General features: G+C 43.1%; 1 protein-coding gene across 1 annotated transcript in view; it reads left to right on the plus strand.

Annotated features, from left to right (window-relative positions):
* LOC311309589 (kinesin-like protein KIF6) overlaps window positions 1–19,594 on the plus strand; it is a gene marked incomplete at its 5' end in the record, with an annotated part of 82,376 nt that overhangs the window by 15,984 nt on the left and 46,798 nt on the right. Inside the window, one exon of the mRNA XM_084438919.1 lies at window positions 3,918–3,973. Coding sequence (XP_084295045.1) covers window positions 3,918–3,973 — 56 coding nt within the window. The remainder of the gene's footprint in view (window positions 1–3,917; window positions 3,974–19,594) is intronic.

Raw genomic sequence — 19,594 nt, forward strand, 5'->3', positions numbered from 1 at the left:
AACATTTGTCTGATATAATTTTAATCAACTGCCAGAAGCCTCAGGTTCTGTTTAAAACTATTAATGACATTCTTGATGTCCCCCAGCCAGTCCGACATGAAGCTTCCTCTGAAACATGTGAGCTCTTTCTGCAGTTTTTTACTGATAAGGTAGGCAACATCAGAGCCAGCATCTCCACCCCGACACACGACCCCTCTATTTTTGTCACCTGCCTGGCTACTTTTAGCCAATTTGAGCCTGTGTCTTTTTCCCAGCTAGAGGAAATAATTTCCATTATGAAGCCCTCAGGCTCCCCCTTAGATGTCCTTCCCCCTCGGCTTGTCAAAGAGGCTAGCAGGGCTATAGGACCAGATGTCCAGAACATTATGAATCACAGCCTCGCAGGAGATGTACCAGTAAATTTTAAACATGCTGTGGTACAACCGCTGATTAAAAAGTCTAACCTGGACGCCTCTGTCCTTTCCAATTTCAGGCCAATCTCCAAGCTCCCGTTTCTTTCCAAAGTTCTGGAGAAAATTGTACTCCTTCAACTGATGTTGTTTCTGAACACACATGGTATTTTGGAAGTGTTCCAGTCTGGTTATAAGTGCTGCACAGTACCGAGACTGCACTCCTAAGGATTTTTAATGATATATTTCTGGCTACGGACTCTGGTGACTCTCTTTTTCTTGTACTGTTGGATCTTACTGCCGCTTTCGACACAGTGGATCACAAACTTCTGCTCTCCCTTCTGGAGCACTGGGTTGGCATCAAAGGTTCAGCTCTGGAGTTTTTCAGGTCATACCTGTCAGAGAGAAGCTTTTGTGTTAGCCTGGGCGACGCTGTATCCGCCACTGCATCTCTCCCTTGCGGGGTGCCCCAGGGCTCAATTCTTGGGCCAATTTTATTTATGTTGTATCTACTCCCCCTAGGATCTATTTTCAGGAAACATGGAGTCTCCTTCCACTGTTATGCAGATGATTGTCAAATCTACCTGCCCTTGAAACAAAACAACCCTGACTCTTTAAAACTGTTGTTGGCATGCCTGGAAGATGTCAAAGCATGGTTAGCTTTAAACTTTTTATGTTTTAATGATAGTAAAACCGAAGTCAGGGTGTTTGGTCCCAGCAATGCTCATGTGTTTCCTCCTGCTGATCTAGGCCCTTTTAAACATTTTGTGAAGCCAACTGCCACTAATTTAGGGGTGAAAATTGACTGTGACCTAAAGATGGACAAACAAATTAATGCTGTAGTAGGAAAGAGTTTTTTCCAGCTCAGGAGGCTGTCCAAGGTCAAACCTTTTTTATGACGCTGTGTTTTTGAAAATGTAATACATGCTTTTATGACTTCTCGCCTCGGATTACTGCAATGCTTTGTATGTTGGTGTCAGTCAGGCCTCTCTCTCTCGCCTGCAGTTAGTCCAGAGCGCTGCCGCTCGTCTGCTAACTGGTACACGTAAGCAAGAGCACATTACCCCGGTACTGGCTTCGCTCCACTGGCTTCCTGTGCGTTTTAGGATTGATTTTAAAATTTTGCTGTTTACTTTTAAGTGCCTAAATGGCTTGGCACCCATCTACCTCTCAGAACTACTGGAACCCTATGCTCCTTCAAGGTACCTCAGGTCCTCTGATCAGCTTCTCCTGGTTGTCCCCAAATCCAGGCTGAAGCTCAGCGGGGATCGGGCTTTCGCAGTGGCAGCCCCTAAGCTCTGGAACGAGCTGCCTCTGCATGTTAGACAGGCACCCACTCTGCAGGTGTTTAAATCACGCCTCAAAACACTTATATTCTTTTGCGTTTTCCTGACATGGCCTAAGAGACTTGTCCTTTTTCATGTGACATACTGCGTATGTTTTACTATGTGCTCTTTGTGTGTTATCGTTGTTTGACTTGTACAGCACTTTGGTCAACTTTGTTGTTTTTAAATGTGCTCTATAAATAAAGTGGTATGGTATGGTATGGTACTAAAGTGTACTCATATTAATTCATGTAGCCAAATCATTTGGTTTGTTAAAGTCAAGACGTGACGGAAATCTGTGCAACAATGGGCTATGACTAGATTCCAAGAGGCGCGCTCGCTTTCACAGCCTAATTGCCGAGTTGAACTCTGAAGGAGGCAGACCAATAAATTCGCAAAACATAGGTTTATGTATACTAGTATACATCCAAGCAACTGTCACAAAGTACCCCGTGTTTTAAATAGCCAAACCAGACTTGGAGCGAGATGCGCAACGAGTGAAAATTGGCTTCCGCTGAATGTTGGTGAGAAAGATAGAGGAACTTTATTGCAGACACGCAGGTCCATATAAAACATTACAGTATATATAACACTTTCATAAATGTACAATTCGTCTAGGCTATTTTTTGCACGGTAGGCTATTATTTCTTTCACTTTATTATTTGCATCATTCTTTGTGGACCAATGTTTGAATAAATTTGCCTTCGAACGTTATTGCCCTCTCTGACATCCGCGGTCTTTATGTGAAATCTAGTTTTAGCCTACTGAAACATTACAGGCTATAGGCTGGCCTACTCTTCTTCAATTAAACAAAATAAATCACATTGATATCTTTGCTAAGTAATAAACTGTAAGGACAGGCTGAACTACTGTTTTGCACTGGCAAACAGTGTGTGACAGCCCTGCGCAACGTGTGCAAATTGGCTGCCACTGAGTGGTTGGGAAACATCAAGAATAGTCATGCATCTTAGCTTGCATAGTTTGAGAAACATCTTAAATTTTCCTAACTAGCACTTGTTGTAGAAACTTGGGAATCCTGTTTTTAGACTAGTCGTATAATCGGTTACAAAACCACCGTCTAGTCGTCATTGAAAATAATCACACACACAAAGGGACGTGGAGTTACCCCTCGTCCTCAGCCAAAAGTCCACCCTATGGCTCCTGGAAAGGCCCTCTGCCTCCCCATGACTAGCTCCTTCCCACTCTGTGTCGTCATATACTGATGTATATGTCCCTATCCTGCAAACCCTACCCATTTTTTACCTCTGGCTCTCTGCTTTCTGTTTCCCCACCTCTGCCTTGCGGCATTCTCTATGAGCCTGTTCTGCTAAGTGCTTACTGTGCTTTGTTATATGATTCACTAAAATATCATATTAGAGACTACAGAGAGACTACTAACACATAATGGTCTACCATGTAGGCAACTTCTCTGTAACTATTTGTGCACTCTCCTGTTAGTCATGTCTCTCGTAAGTATGTAGCCCATGCACTGTATATGATCTTAGCCAATAGACAAACATTTTCCAGGAGCTTGCTCGATCGTCTCGTTGAGAGAGGTCAGGGAAGAATTTTTACAGCTCACTTTTCTGGCCCCCGGGTGAAACTGTTTTTTTTGCTTCCCTCTGGAATATGTAGGGGTGGGACTTATGCCCACCCCCCATTGCTCTCTGTAAAGCGCATTGTGTTGCCTCTGTGTATGAAATAAGCTATATAAATAAAGTTTGACTTCATTTGATCACTATACAGTGTACAGTGATGTGTACTGAAATGATCGTCAGTAATAAAGTGCAGTGCACTGTGATAGACTGCATCAAGTGGTTTAAGTACTGTGGTGGCTGTTATAATTGATACTGACTTGCATGTAAGCAAAGTCGAAGACAAAAAATGCTGTCAACAAATTGTATAGTACTTAGTGTAAAGTGCTCACAGGTTGGGTTAGTAAAGGTTCTGTCAACAAATTGTATAGTACTTAGTGTAAAGTGCTCACAGGTTGGGTTAGTAAAGGTTCTGTCAACAAATTGTTAAGTACTCACAGGCTGGGGATATGTTTTAGTACTCACAGGTTGGGGATAAAAAATAAGAATCTGCACACAAAAATGATATTGATCCTCTACTGTATTCCTGTTCACCGTATCATTGTTGTTTTCTCTTGCATATCACTGTGACCATCACTCATTAACTTAATGTATGTGCTGCTCTGCAGGTTTGTAGATGCCAAGGCGTATGGGGAGGAGTTGAACAAATCCAAAAACAAAGTCAGTAAGTCATCTTCATTCCATGCCTTTATTTCAGTTGGGAATATACTAAAGCATGCAATGTGGAGTAAAGGCCTTGGATTTTTTTAAACCCAATCATACAGTCTCAAATACCACCCATATTTTATATTGACTCGTTGATCTATAGTACTACTGCAAACTCACTGGTTCAAATCCCTTAAAATGCTTCTCATAAAAAGCTCCTTCCATTGTACACAAGTTTAAAATTGTACACCCTTGCGCTGTGCCTCACATCCCGTATGACTGGAAAACAAGGTGTTAAAAGGGCACTCCTTTGTTTTTTAGGTTTTTCTATGTTTTTTAGGCTGTTTAGGTTATTTTCCTACAATACAGTTGGGGGTAGTTAGAAATTATTCATCCCGCGGCATTTCACCATCGCGGTATTTGATAGGGAAATCCCGTTGGAAATGGGAAGCACTTTGAGCTGAATTTATCTGTATGAAAGGTGCTATTCAAAAAACATTTTATTGTTATTATTACCTTGTTCTCAAGCACATTTTTTCTGAGGTGTGGGTCCATACTAAATTGGCATAGTTGCCATGAGTAAAGATAACTCATTATTGCAAATTATATCCGGACATTAACGGGCAGTGGCTAGTTTCAGTGCAAAACTAGAATGGAGAAGTAAGACGCCTCCTTCCCTCCACTAGTCTGGGGGTCCACCTTGGGCAAGTGGTAGTATCCCCTAGCCCCCCTACCTGGGGTTACAGGTAAAAATCCCTGATGAAAGAACAACTAAAAGGAAGAGAGACCCGGCCCGGAGGAAGCCTGGGGCCCTCGTCTGGAGCCAGTCCCAGACAGAGGGCCCGCCTGCGAGCGCCTGGTGGTCGGGCTTACCACGGAGCCCGGCCGGGCCCAGCCCGATCAAGCAACGTGGCAACACCATCTCATCCTCCATCGTCCTGTGGATCCACCACCCGCGGGAGGAATTGTCAGGGTCGGGTGCGCTGCCAAGTAGGTGGCGGTGAAGGCGGGGGGCACCGACGGACCAGACCCGGGCGGCAAAGGCTGGCTCTGGGGACATGGAACGTGACCTCGCTGGGGGGGAAGGAGCCGGAGCTTGTGAGGGAGGTGGAGCGATACCACCTGGTGGGGCTAACCTCCACGCACAGCACCGGCGCCGGAACCAAACTCCTGGATAGGGGTTGGACCCTGTTCTTCTCCGGAGTTGCTTACGGTATGAGGCGTAAGGCAGGTGTGGCTATACTAGCTAGCCCCCAGCTGAGCGCCTCTGTGTTGGAGTTCACCCCAGTGGACGAGAGGGTCGCCTCCCTGTGCCTTAGGACTGTGGGGGGGGACTCTGACTGTGGTTTGTGCTTATGCACCGAACAGCAGTTCAGAGTACTCGGCCTTCCTGCAGACCCTGAGTGGAGTCCTATTTGGGGCTCCTGCAGGGGACTCCACTGTCCTATTGGGGGACTTCAATGCACACGTGGGCAATGATGGAGAAACTTGGAGGGGCGTAATTGGGAGGCATGGCCACCATGATCTGAACCCGTGTGGTGTTTTGTTGTTGGACTTCTGTGCTAGTCACGGTTTGTCCATAACAAACACCATGTTCGAACACAAGGATGACCACAAGTACACCTGGCATCAGAACACCTTAGGCCGAAGGTCGATGATCGATTTCGTTATCGTATCATCTGATCTGAGGCCATGTGTTTTGGACACTCGGGTAAAGAGAGGGGCAGAGCTGTCCACTGATCACCATCTGGTGGTGAGCTGGTTTCGATGGCGGGGGAAGCTTCTGGACAGACCTGGAAAACCCAAGCGTGTAGTGAGGGTGAACTGGGAACGTCTGGAGGAAGAGCCTGTCCGGAGAGATTTCAATTGCCACCTCCGGCAGAGCATCTCAGGCATCCCTGTGGAGGTTGGGGACATCGAGCATGAGTGGTCGGTGTTCAAAGCCTCCATTGCTGAAGCTGCGGCTGGGAGCTGTGGCCTGAGGGCCATAGGTACCTCAATGGGCGGTTACCCTCGGACACCGTGGTGGACAGCGGTGGTCAGGGAAGCCGTCCGACTGAAGAAGGAGGCCTATCGGGATATGTTAGCCCGGGAGACCCCAGAAGTAGTTGCAGGGTATCGACTGGCCCGGAGGGCTGCGGCTTCGGCCGTGACCAAGGCAAAGCAGAGGGTGTGGGAGGAGTTCGGAGAAACCATGGAGAAGGACTTTCGGTCGGCACCAAAGTGTTTCTGGAAGACCATCAGACACCTCAGGAAGGGAAGGCGGGGGACCATCCAAGCTGTATACAGCAAGGAGGGGACACTGCTGACCTCAACTGAACCTGACTAATCCACCCTCTACGATCGAGGCAGAGCCGGAAGATGATGGTGGGTCGTCAATTTCCTTGGAGGAGGTCACTGAGGTAGTCAAACAACTCCACAGTGGCAAAGCCCCAGGGACTGATGAGATCATCCAGAAATGCTGAAGGCGCTGGGTGTTGAGGGGCTGTCTTGGTTGACATGCCTCTTTAACATTGTGTGGAAGTCTGGGTCAGTGCCAAAGGAGTGGCAGACTGGGGTGGTGGTCCCAATATTCAAAAAAGGGGACTAGGGATGCACCGATCCACATTTTTTCACTTCCGATCCTGATACCTGAATTTGGATATCGGCCGATACCGATACTATTCCGATACCAGAGCTCTTTTTGCTTGAATATTATTATTATCATTATCGTTGATTTTATGAGACTGTAATAAACTCCTCTCTACAGGCAAGTATGACATGCACCCCAAAAGGTAACTTGAGGGAAGTATAAGCTCAGAAAAGCAGGTCAGAAAAGCTTAAAATTGATTATCAATATTTATTAAATTCCATAAAAGTGCAACATCTTTGTAAGGAAATACACTCTCCAGCAGCCACAAGGGTTTACTTGTCTGACTTAAATTAAAATGTGTAACAAGGCAGCGTTTACTAGTGCAAATATATACACTATCAAAAAGCAAAGAATAGCCTACCTGTCATATAAATGTGAACAGCACAAACACAAATCAAGTAGAGACTACTATGCAGCAATGTGGTTTTCAAGTGTCAAATATGAAATAAAGTGTAAACATCTCTACACTGCTCTCCCTCCCAATAAAAGAAAATACATACAATGGGCTGCTTCATCTGATCAGCACAAATTAAGTTCACTGGCTCAAGTAGCAGCAACAAATCAAGGTTTTCAAGTGTCAAATATTTAAAATAAAATAAAAGTGCAATCAGTGTAAACATCCACACTATCAATACAACAATGTGCATCTGAACAGCACAAATCAAGTACAGTATAGGAGGTTTGGCATTGGCAAAAGGCGACCTGGATTAAACTAAACACCAGTCTGTGCAACTGTTCTTCCAAACAAAACAAGTAAATTATCCCTCCAAAACACTGAGGGAGTGATCTGGTGTTTTATATCTCACTTAAACATTGGTAGGTTCTTTTTGAGGAATATGAGCATTGCGGCCCTCTCTGCTGTCAGACGATTCTTCTTTTCATCCACAATATTGGATGTTGTCTTTCACTTTCGACAGTGGTTGAAGGGGCACTGAGGAACTTTACTGCAACAGCAGCAAGGAGAGGAAAGCGAGCATGGTTGTTTGCCCAGTACTGGAAAGGGCTGTCTTTCTCACCAATCGTTGGTTCTTTCAAATACATTTGCATTTGGATAACCGCTGCCTGGGTACCCCCTGATGCCGCAGGTTCATCATGCTCCTCCAGAATTCTGTCGTACAGGCTGCTGAAGCTGCTCTTACTTGTGCTTGGAGGAGAACCAGTGCTTGGACCAGCTTCCATGCGAGCGACCTTTTGTGCTGGCTCTGCCTCGGTTGCCTCTGATTCATCAGCTGATGGCCTGTGCAGTGCTTCCTCCATCTTCTGAAGCTCTTGTGTCAGGAGAGCCTTGGCACTCCTGGCAGTGTCTCCACCTGTAAAGAATCTAACACAAAAATGAAATAGGTTGAGTACAACTCAACGCACGCACACACACACACACACACACACACACACACACACACCCTTTAAAGCTAGGACTTAATCAACATGTAGTTTTTGTTTGGCAGGATATAACTTTTTCAGTTTAAAACTTAGCCATCATAAATAAATAGGGCATTATTAAAAACCTGTCCTTGTATCGAGCGTCCACTAAAGTGGCAACAGCGTAGAGGGGTTCACCTTCCAATCTTCTGAATCGTCTGTTGACCGCTTGGAGAAGCGTGCTTTTCATTGTTTTGATGCCGCTGTCAGTACTGTTCTCCTCGGCGAGCAGGCGTTTTAAAACGGTGATGGCTGGGATTACGTCGGCTGCAGAGGAGGTCGCTGAACTGATTTTCCTGGTCAACTCCTCGAAGGGTTCCAGCACCGTCACTGTTTTGTCTAGTAAAGCCCACTCGCTGGCTGACAGTGTTGCAGGCAGGTTATGGTCAGCAGCATATGCACAGAGGGGTCACTTCTCTTGAAGAAGGCTCTTGATCATATAAAATTAGCTGTTCCATCTTGTTTGGATGTCTTGAACAAGACGATTTGGGGTAGTCGTTGTCCCTTGCATTTCACGCTGTAGGTCTTCCAAGCGAGACTGTGCGAGTTAGGAGTGCTTGAAATGTGCCACGATCTTCCTGCCATTTGCTAATGCATCGCTAACGCTGCGTTGGGATATTAGCCCCTCGCGCACGACGAGCTGCAGAGAATGAGCAAAACAGCCTAGGCTAGGGACTGCCATGTCTTCCATCGCTGCCTTCATGTTACTTGCATTGTCCCGTAGTATGACATGCACTTTATCCAGTGCGATCTCCCAGTGATTTAACATCTCTGTAATGGAGGCTGCGATTGTAGCTCTGTTGTGTGAACCCCTGCACTTTTTTACCTGAAGCACCGCACTCTGTAGTCTGTGGAGTCAACCCAGTGCACTGTGAGGCTGATCAGTGACATTGGGCACACATCCGAGGTCCAAATATCTGTGGTAAAGCTCAGGGCTGGAACTCCTTTTAACTTGTCAGCTAACTTGGACGACACTCAGTTGTATAGTTTGGGTAGCGCAGTCTCTGATATATATTTTCTGGATGGTAGACTATACCTTGGCTGCAAGTGCTCCATCAGGCTCCGAAACCCCTCGTTTTCCACCACACTCAATGGTTGGTCGTCGACTATGATAAAGTTGAGCAACTTCTCTGGAATCATTTTGGCTTTTACGTTGTCTGCTGGAAGTTTAGCCTGCTTTTGGAATGACTTCAGGAGTGATTCTTGACGTTTTGTTTCATCTGGCTAAATATTCGCCGTGCTCTTTTGGGTGGTGCTTTTTCAAATGTTTGATAAGATTAGTAGTATTGTACGTTGCGACAGAGCTTCCACCTCTCGGAACGACCGCTTTGCAAACATTACATGTTGCTGTCTTGCTTTGCGGTGTTTCAAGAGTAAAATAACTCCATACAGTGAACATGTTGTGAAGTTTAGCCTACAGGCTAGCTCGCTGCCAACTGTGGAATGGGCTTTCCTGAATGGAGGCGTGTCTCATAACTCCCATTGTGTCTCATTGAGACAGGCCTCTGTTCTAGGAAGTCCCATTCCACATTTTGCAGCCAGCCAGCAGGCTAGCGTGTAGCAGCAAAATTGAGCCGGCAGGAATCACTAGTGGAATCATTCCAGCAGACAACGCGAACACAGCAGGCGGATCGGAAATCTCCCCACGTGGATCGGAAATTTCCGATCCATGAATTACATGAGTATCGGCACCCGATACCGATATTGGATCGGATCGGTCCCATCCCTAAAGGGGACCAGAGGGTGTGTGCTAATTATAGAGGCATCACATTACTCAGCTTCCCAGGGAAAGTGTACTCCAAGGTGCTGGAAAGGAGGGTCCGGCCGATAGTCGAACCTCAGATCGAAGAGGAACAATGCGGATTTCGTCCTAGTCGTGGAACCACCGACCAGCTCTTCACTCTCGCGAGGATCTTGGAGGGGGCTTGGGAGTTTGCCCAACCTGTCTACATGTGTTTTGCGGACTTGGAGAAGGCTTACGACCGGGTCCCTCGAGAGGTCTTGTGGAGGGTTATGTGGGAGTATGGGGTGAGGGGGTCCCTACTTAGGGCCATCCAATCCCTGTACACCCAGAGCGAGAGCTGTGTCCAGGTCCTCGGCAGTAAGTCGTCTTCCTTTCCGGTGGGGGTTGGCCTCCGCCAGGGCTGCGCTTTGTCACCAATCCTGTTTGTGATTTTCATGGACAGGATATCGAGGCGTAGCCGTGGGGAGGTGGGTTTGCAGTTAGGTGAGCTGGGGATTGCGTCGCTGCTATTTGCAGATGATGTGGTCCTGATGGCATCATCTGCCTGCGACCTCCAGCACTCTCTGGATAGGTTCGCAACTGAGTGTGAAGCGGCTGGGATGAGAATCAGCACTTCTAAATCTGAGGCCATGGTTCTCAGCAGGAAACCGGTGGCCTGTCCGCTCCGAGTAGGAAATGAGTCCTTACCCCAAGTGAAGGAGTTCAAGTATCTGGGGGTCCTGTTCACGAGTGAGGGAACCATGGAGAGGGAGTTTGGCCGGAGAATCGGAGCAGCTGGTGCGGTTCTGCAGTCGCTTTACCGCACTGTTGTGACGAAAAGAGAGATGAGCCAAAAGGCAAAGCTTTCGATCTACTGGTCTATCTTTGTCCCCACCCTCACCTATGGGCATGAACGATGGGTCATGACCCAAAGAACGAGATCACGGATACAAGTGGCCGAAATGAGTTTTCTCCGGAGGGTGGCTGGGGTCTCCCTGAGAGATCGGGTGAGAAGTTCAGTCATCCGGGAGAGACTCGGAGTAGAGCCGCTGCTCCTTTGCGTAGAAAGGAGCCAGTTGAGTTGGTTCGGGCATCTAGTGAGGATGCCTCCTGGGCGCCTCCCTAGGGAGGTGCTCCAGGCGTGTCCGGCTGGGAGGAGGCCGCGGGGTAGACCCAGGACTAGGTGGTGGGTCTACATCTCCGCACTGGCCTGTGAGCGGCTAAAGATTCCCCAGGCAGAGCTGGTTGATGCTGCTAGGGAAAGGGATGTCTGGGGTCCCCTGCTGGAGCTGCTGACTCCGCGACCTGACCCCAGATAAGCGGATGAAGATGGATGGATGGATGGATGGATGGATGGATGGATGGATGGATGGATTAACTATCTTGTGCATACAGAGCTTGCAGAGCGGCAGGTTTGACAGTCTTGTACTAGGACACTCCCTATTCCCTATGTAGTTCACTGTACGAGTAACACTACATAGGGAATAGGAAGTGAGTGAACCATTTCGAACACATCTCTAGTCAACTCCATTAGCTAGCTTAATCGTCCTGATGCCATGTTCCATATGAGAACACTCTGCTAGCTAACTAGTTAGCTAGCCTACTGTGTTAAACCTCTACTTGTCCCGATACCTTGTTCCATATGAGTTAACAGATATAGACCTGATTTCAGTTACATAGATAGATAGATAGATAGATAGATAGATAGATAGATAGATAGATAGATAGATAGATAGATAGATAATGTTCGTAATAATTACATTACATTAGTCATTTAGCAGACGCTTTTATCCAAAGCGACTTAACAATAATTGCATTTAACGTAGGAAAAGCCATTGTACTACTACTTGCCAGACCTCACGAGTGCATCTTCTTTCTAAAACAAGTGACCAAGAGCATAATCTAGTGCTGAAGGCAAAGTGCAAGAATAGCAATCTAAAGTACAGTGCAATACAATACAATGCAATACAATAAGTGCTTAGGAGGGAGGATTGTTGTAGTACTTCTTGAAGAGATGAGTTTTGAGCCTGCGACGAAAGATGGGCAGCGACTCTGCTGTCCTGACATCAGTGGGCAGTTCATTCCACCACTGCGGGGCCAGGACAGAGAAGAGTCGTGACCGTGTCGATCGACCGCAGGGGCCTCGGAGTGACGGGGCAACCAGTAGCCCCGAGGTAGCAGAGTGTAGCGGTCGGGAGGGGGTGTAGGGTTTGACCAGCGCCTGGAGGTAGGAGGGGGCTGTTCCTTTGATTGCCCTATAGGTTAGCGCCAGAGTTTTAAACTGGATGCGAGCCGCTACAGGGAGCCAGTGTAGGGAACGGAGGAGGGAAGTTGTGTGGGAGAACTTGGGGTGGTTGAACACCAGGCGAGCAGCAGCTTTCTGGACAAGTTCCAGAGGTTTAATGGCTGACGCTGGGGCCCCAGACATTACATTACAACAGACAGAGAACAAGGAGTTTGAGAACAAGGTAAGCTCACCTAATGTGCCAGATGAGGCTACAGCAATGGGTCAATGAGTAGTATTACTTCTCCCTCTATGGGCATGCGAGCGGTGGTGTGGAATGCCGCAGGCGCTGTGTTGAGGTTACTGCTCCCAAGTTCCCCCATCTGTACATACAATACATTAGTAATTTTGCATGCATGTCTTGGGGGGCAAGATGGCATCGTAGAGAGAGCACGCTTCACTGAGCTCCGGTGAAATTTGCCAATTTACTTGATTACTTATGTATGTACTTATGTATGTTGGCCAAAGTCTTAGATTTCAAAACATGACTATCTATATAGTGACTCCTGACTTTTACTCTCCAACGACGAGTCTGACCACGAGAACACCAGCAGCAGCACTGAGCCAAACATTTCCAGGCAATGGACAGAATAACCGAAAGTACAGTATCACTAAGGTCATCGATGCTAAAATTGACAGTACTTGCTGCTATAAGGGACCAAACAACTCAAATACAGGCTCTGGAAATTCGAGTCGGCAACGCAGAGGCCAGAATTGCTAGTGTGGAGACCACTTGTTGCAAACCAAAGTGACTGATTTGGAGAAACAACTGAGTGGAATACTGGAACACATTGATGATTTAGACAATCGTGGGTGCAGATGCAATGTGCTCTTGGTTGGTCTACCTGAAGGTACAGAAGGAACGAATCCTGTGAACTTTATTGAGAAGTGGATACCTGACTATCTTAAAATGACAACCAAGACAGGACGCATCAAGTTGGACTGCGCACATCGCTCTATAGCGCCAAAGCCTGGACCCAAACAACGTCCTAGGCCGATTGTTATAAGGTTCCACAACTTCACTGACCCCCATTTCCCTTAGTTTTAGGTTTTGTTTTATATATATTTTGTCTTGCTTTTTATGTATACAGCTCAGTCATTGTATTTTCTGGTCTATTAAATGGAGTGATTCAGCATATTGCTAGTCTTATCCTTAAGCCTATATTAATAGTTTAAATGAATGGCAAATAAGCTTCACGTCTGTCCTATACGAATATACGAGGTATTCATAATCCCATAAAACAAAGGAAAATATTTACCCTTTTGAAAAAATAAAATATAGACATAGCACTGCTGCAAGAAACACATCTTGACGATATACCTGTAGGACATTTGAAGTTACATCAGGGAGTATTTGGACAAGTATTTTTTCATCATTTACAACTAGGAGTAGGGGTGTTGACATACTTATCAGACTCTGCCTTTTAAGGTGCTTGATTGTGTTAGACAAACATGGTCGTTATGTTATAATTAAAGGCAGCCTTCAAGGGCAAGATATTCTATTAATGAACATTTACTATCCACCGGCTCATCCATCAGATTTTCTTACCAGAGTGTTCTTGGACCTTGCAGAAATGGCAGCTGATATAGTAATTGTAGGTGGTGATTTTAATTGTATATTAAACCCACTTATAGACCAATTTCCTCATAGTACCAGGGCTCTTACTCCTCAGGCAAATTCTCTTTTTGATTTGAGGATTTATGGAGAAGTTCTCATCCTTCCAACAAAGCACCTCATGGGTGTCAGACTAGAATTGATTATATTTTCCTACCTAGAACTGAATTACACATGGTCTTGTCTTGTAGCATAGGCAGTATAATTATATCTGACCACGCTATGGTGGTTTTGGATATAAAACTCAAAGGTCCTATTATAATCCAACCTTGACAGTGGAGACAACACTGTTACTCTTAAGGATAATACTTTTATATCTTATTTTTCCACTGAATTTAAGGCATTTTTGACTATCAACTCATCATCAACAGCTGGATAAACAAAAATCTTTGGAAGGGAAACTGTCTGAGAAAGAGAAAGCTTAGCTCTCATCACCTACATTATGGAAAGAAATATCCGCTCTCAGATCAGCTATATACTGTCTTCTCACTAAAGACGCAGAGAAACAAATTAAGTATAGTAAACAGAGGTTTTATGAACACAGAGATAAACCAGGAAAATGCCTTGCATATCTGGTTAAGAAAAGAACAGTCCCAATCTATAGCAGCTGTTTTTGACGCTGAGGGTAATAAGGTTTATGAAAATAAATAAACGACAGCTTTAAGAAATTCTACACAAATGTGTACTCTTCTGAACAGACAAGTGATGTGCATCAATTAATGGAAGACTTCTTTGTTCAGATCAATCTCCCTACAATATCAGAAGAACAGAAAAGTCAGTAGGACCTGACGGGTTCTGTAGTGAATTTTATAAGGAGTTTCAAGACTTGCTTTAAGAAACATTACTTGGAATGTTTAATTACTTGTTTTCCTGTGCAGAATTACCACATACTCTTAAGGAGGCTAACATATCACTTATACTGAAAAAAGGGAAATGTCCTGAGTCTTGTTCCTCCTATAGACCGATAGCCCTTTTAAATGTGGACCGAAAATTGCTTTCTAAAATCCTAGCTACTCGCTTAGAGGACCTCTTGCCTATCCTAATTAAAGAAGATCAAACAGGATTTATAAAAGGCCGTAATTCAACTAACAATGTCAGACGTCTCCTTAATGTTATTCAGGCCTTTGAACAGAAATCTGTTGATGGTCTAGTGCTTTCTCTTGATGCAGAGAAAGCATTTTATAGAGTCGAGTGGTCTTTTTTATTTTACACATTAGAGAGACTTGGTCTTGGGAATAATTTTGTGAATTGGATTAAAGTAATATATAATAATCCTCAAGCGGCGGTTATGACTAATGGGTTAAGATCAGAATACTTTTCTACATACAGAGGCACTTGACAAGGTTGTCCTCTTTATTATTCGCATTAGTCATTGAGCTGCTGGCCGAGGCCATTCGAACGACATCCTCTATATATGGGTTACAAGTTGGAGATGTTTGTCATAAAATAACACTTTATGCTGACAATGTGTTAGTGTTCTTATCCAATCCTGAGTTATCAGTACCTTCTCTCATTAGGATCATTGACTTGTTTAGTAAGTTCTCTGGATATAAAATTAACTTAAACAAGTCAAACGCCATGCCTCTAGGCAGTCTTTCTACTATACCTAATATTGTGCCATCTTTTCCCTTTAAATGGTCCCCTTCAGGTTTTGTTTATTTAGGCATTTCTATTACTCCATTATTTAATCAAATGTATAGAGCTAATTTTGTTTCACTACTTTGTCAAATGAGACTTAGAGCACTGGAACTCACTACCTGTTTCCTGTATAGGACGAATAGCCATAGTAAAAATGTATTACCTAGATTGCTTTATCCCATTCAAATGATTCCTATATTGTTTTCTAATAGTGTCTTAAAAGATTTGAACGGTTGGCTTAGCTCCTTTATATTGAATAAACGCAAACCTAGACTAAATATGTCTGTTCTTCAGCTGTCAGGCTCAGTGGGTGGCCTAGACCTACCAAATCTTAAAGTGTATCAGTTGTGTGCTCATTTGAGGTTTATATCAGAATGGGTAAAGAACGACTCTCATTCTATTTGGTTGGACATTGAACCATCATTATCGAAATGTAGATTACAGGATTTATTATTTTTTAAGAATTTTAAGAATCTAAGAGATAAGTGTGCTAATCCAATAACAATCAATACATTGACGGCATGGAGAACAGTCCGCCGTATGGAGGGGAGGTCTAAGTTAACATCAACTTTTACCCCACTACTTTTACCCAGAACAACCCAGATTTCTTCCGGGAATGTTGGACGCTGGCTTCCAGCAATGGAAAAACATAAATATAACCAAACTGGGAGATTTATTTTCTAATTTTAATTTGAACAAATGAGACAGAAATATCACCTTCCAAAACAAGACTTATTTTGATTTCTGCAAATAAGATATTACATTACTAAGAGTACCACCCTTATACTGCCCTACAAAGCCAAAAGACCGTAACTTAATTTTTGTGACATAAAGTAGATGCTTAATCATGTGGACAAGTATCTTGAGTCAATTGTGTTGTTTTTTCGAGAAAATAGTGGGTTGACTTTACCTTAACTTCCAAAAGCGCTACAGAAACCAAGGCAGAAGAACATAACTTCAGTTACGGCTTAACTTCAACTTATCGGCACTCTTGAATGTTCGATTTGAGATACTGTAGGCTACTCTGCCTTGGTTTTGCTTTGCATCAACGTGGAGTTAGCCTACTGTTTACTGCGCTCAAGTTATGGTTCTATATTTGTATAATATCTGTCACCGAAGCATTTCTGACACACACCTTAGCTATAACTTGAGAAACAACACTGCTCCCATATGCGATCAGAACAATGCAAACAAAGCATTGGAAAGAAGCAATGCTTGCCAGCTGTAAGTTATCGTAAATCATAAGCAATTTTAAAAAAAAATCCCTATCAGCCTTTGACAGCTCAACAGCGAAACAAACTTGGCGGACTGTGATAGCCCAACAGTGTGAGACACTTTCTAGGACAGGCGCGAGTGCGACACATCTCCTAGCCTAATCATACACACGCACGCACGCAATATGCATGTTCAGCACTAATGATTCACAATTAGGCCTAAGTAAAGATAAACATTGCCTACCTTTTCTTTAACCTGATCAAATCTATTGCAAATGCCAACAAATTATATCCAAAGCTGTTTTGAGTACGCTGCATTCAGTCCAATTCATTAATCCAATTCAATACAAAACGCGAGTCTGAGTCCACTATCCTTGCGTTGGTTGTAATCCTTGCATTCAACATTGTCTAACATTGTTTGCAAAAAGTTATCCTCCACATGCACGGACAACAACATCCAATCAGGTTCGCTATGAATTGATGTCTTTTTTTCTTGCAATCTTCATAATGCTGTGGTCACAGCCATTCTCTGGAATGGTTTACACAAGGTATTTAACCACCTATAGGTTAAATAATTATATATATATATAATAATTAGAATTCATCCAGTGAGTAGATCTCCACGACAGTGTGGGCACCCGTCATAATATAATAAATAGGTCCTAATGATGTGCGAGTTTGTAATGCCTTCAAATACACATGAATTCATACTCATTTACATTATAATATATGTATGTTTATATTACATCAAGCCTAATTGTGCCATGATCAGTAGATTGTATGCAGATGGTATCATTATTATCATATACTGATTTTGTATAGTGATCATCAACCAATTGATTGATCAAATGGAAGTTACTGCCTTTTGCCTTGACATAACTCTGTATTATTTGCAGGCAATGCAAAGGCAGAGTACAGTAACTTCCAAATAAGGGTCAAAGGTCAAGTTTGAACTAAATATTTTTATGTAGATAAATTACTTCATAGAAAAACAAATAATTGTCAAATTTTCAATATCCTACCTACAATAGATTTGGCTGGACAACAAAAAAACTAGTCATTTTTCTCATTTCTGCACTGCGCGAGTTAAGGTCTTTTGCCTTTGTATGGCAGTATAGAACACCCTGAGATATCTACTATTGAGAAAATTAAGTTTCAACAACCAGGCTAGGTATCTTTGAGTTTGTTTTACGGAGTATTATTTGACATGTCGCTTAGCAATACACATAGGGTTAAAGATATATGGGAAAAGGAACTGTCAGTGACTATAGATGAGGACACATGGAAGGACATTTGGAACCATGCTAAAAATATATCCATCTGCTCTCGAAGTAAATCAGTCCAACTTAAAATTATACATAGAATACATATCCCCTCATCGCAGGCATTTTTTTAACCCATAATTTTATCCTCACTGTCTTAAAGGAGTAGTAAAGGGAAAATGCATGTTTAGCCCTGTTTTAAGGTTACTTATGATCATATACAATGGTTCAGATCAAAACATTGACAAAGCTAGCATTTTCGAGAAAGTTGATAATTGCTCTACCACCGTTTTGGTCATACAATGGATGTGGATGGGCATCTTGAAAAATCATTCAAAAACATGTTAAACTCGATTTCAAAGACAAGAAACTCCTAGGTGTTAGTTGGCGTTCTGACATATAATTCGCCATAAAGTAAGATTCTAGTTCATCTGGAAAGGCTTTTTAAAATATTTAGCATAGAACTATTTAGTCGCAGCACATACGTGTGTAAACTTCCGCAAACTAGGTAGCCTAGCAACATAAACAATAACAATAGCTACCATAAGTAGTTCCACTTCCTGAATCCTCTCTGCGGATTGATCTACACATCTACAACGGTCGCTTCAATACAAGTCAATGGATTTCATAAAATGATCAATAAAACCCTGAAGGATTCATACTTTGCGGCGAATTTGATGTCAGAACACCAACGGACACCAATTACACCCTCGGTGAGCTTCTTGTCTTTGAAATCGAGAGTTTAACATGTTTTTGAATGATTTTTCAAGATGCCCATCCACATCCATTGTATGAACCATTGTATATGATCATAAGTAACCTTAAAACAGGGCTAAACATGCATTTTCCCTTTACTACTCCTTTAAATGTAAAACTAAAAAAGGTACCTTAACCCATTGCCTATGGTAATGTTGTAAAATACAGAAGTATTGGTCTGATATTATATGTGAAATAGAAAAGATTTTCAACAGAAATCTGGAGATGGACCCTATGTCATTGATTCAAGGCCTCCCAAAGAGGAAACATTACCACAGCAGCTAGCAAAAGACTGTATAACATCCTTACTTTTGCTGCTAGGAAAAATATTCTGTTAGAGTGGATAAATAAAAAGGCCCATCTGTCAATGGCTGGCATAACGTATCTGAACTGATGCCATTGGGATTTCTTACATGTATTATACATACAGTACCAAAACAAATTAGTTTTATAAAGACTGGCAGCCCTACATGAACTACCTAGGACCTAACCTCTCCTATAATTCTTGACCTTGTGTAAGCTGTGATCTAATTGCAATATAAGTTGCCCCTGTAACCTCCTGTATAGGTTATTTATGGATTTGACTATCAGAGCTGTTTTATATATATATATATATATATATGTATATATATATATATATATATTTATTATCTTTGTTTTTCTGTTTTTTTTGTTTACTTTAGTTTCTGTGTTTGTCCGTTCTGTTTTATTATTATTGTCTATGTTTGGACTGTTATTGTTTTTGTGCTAAAAACTGAAACCCAATAAATATATTGAAAAGAGTAATTTTGCATGACCTTTTTGGCAACTGTAGGGTCCTATACATTTTTTAAATATACTGTAACACACTTTGAATTCCAAAATCCACCTGTATTTTTTTTTACACTTACTTTACTTAAGGGGAGACACCCCAGGTGAATAGGAAAAAAAAAATCCTTAATAGGTATCACCATCAAACTCCCCAAGTTTGTTAGGTACATTAAGGAGCATCTTTTTTGTATTACAATTTTTCTGAAATCTTATGGATAAATATGCAAATTAGGCATTATATGCGCTAAATATGCGCTAATTTGCATAATTTCAGGAAATCATTTTTT

Source organism: Borostomias antarcticus, assembly GCF_949987555.1.
Source record: "Borostomias antarcticus genome assembly, chromosome: 5".
In the NCBI taxonomy this organism is placed as follows: domain Eukaryota; kingdom Metazoa; phylum Chordata; class Actinopteri; order Stomiiformes; family Stomiidae; genus Borostomias; species Borostomias antarcticus.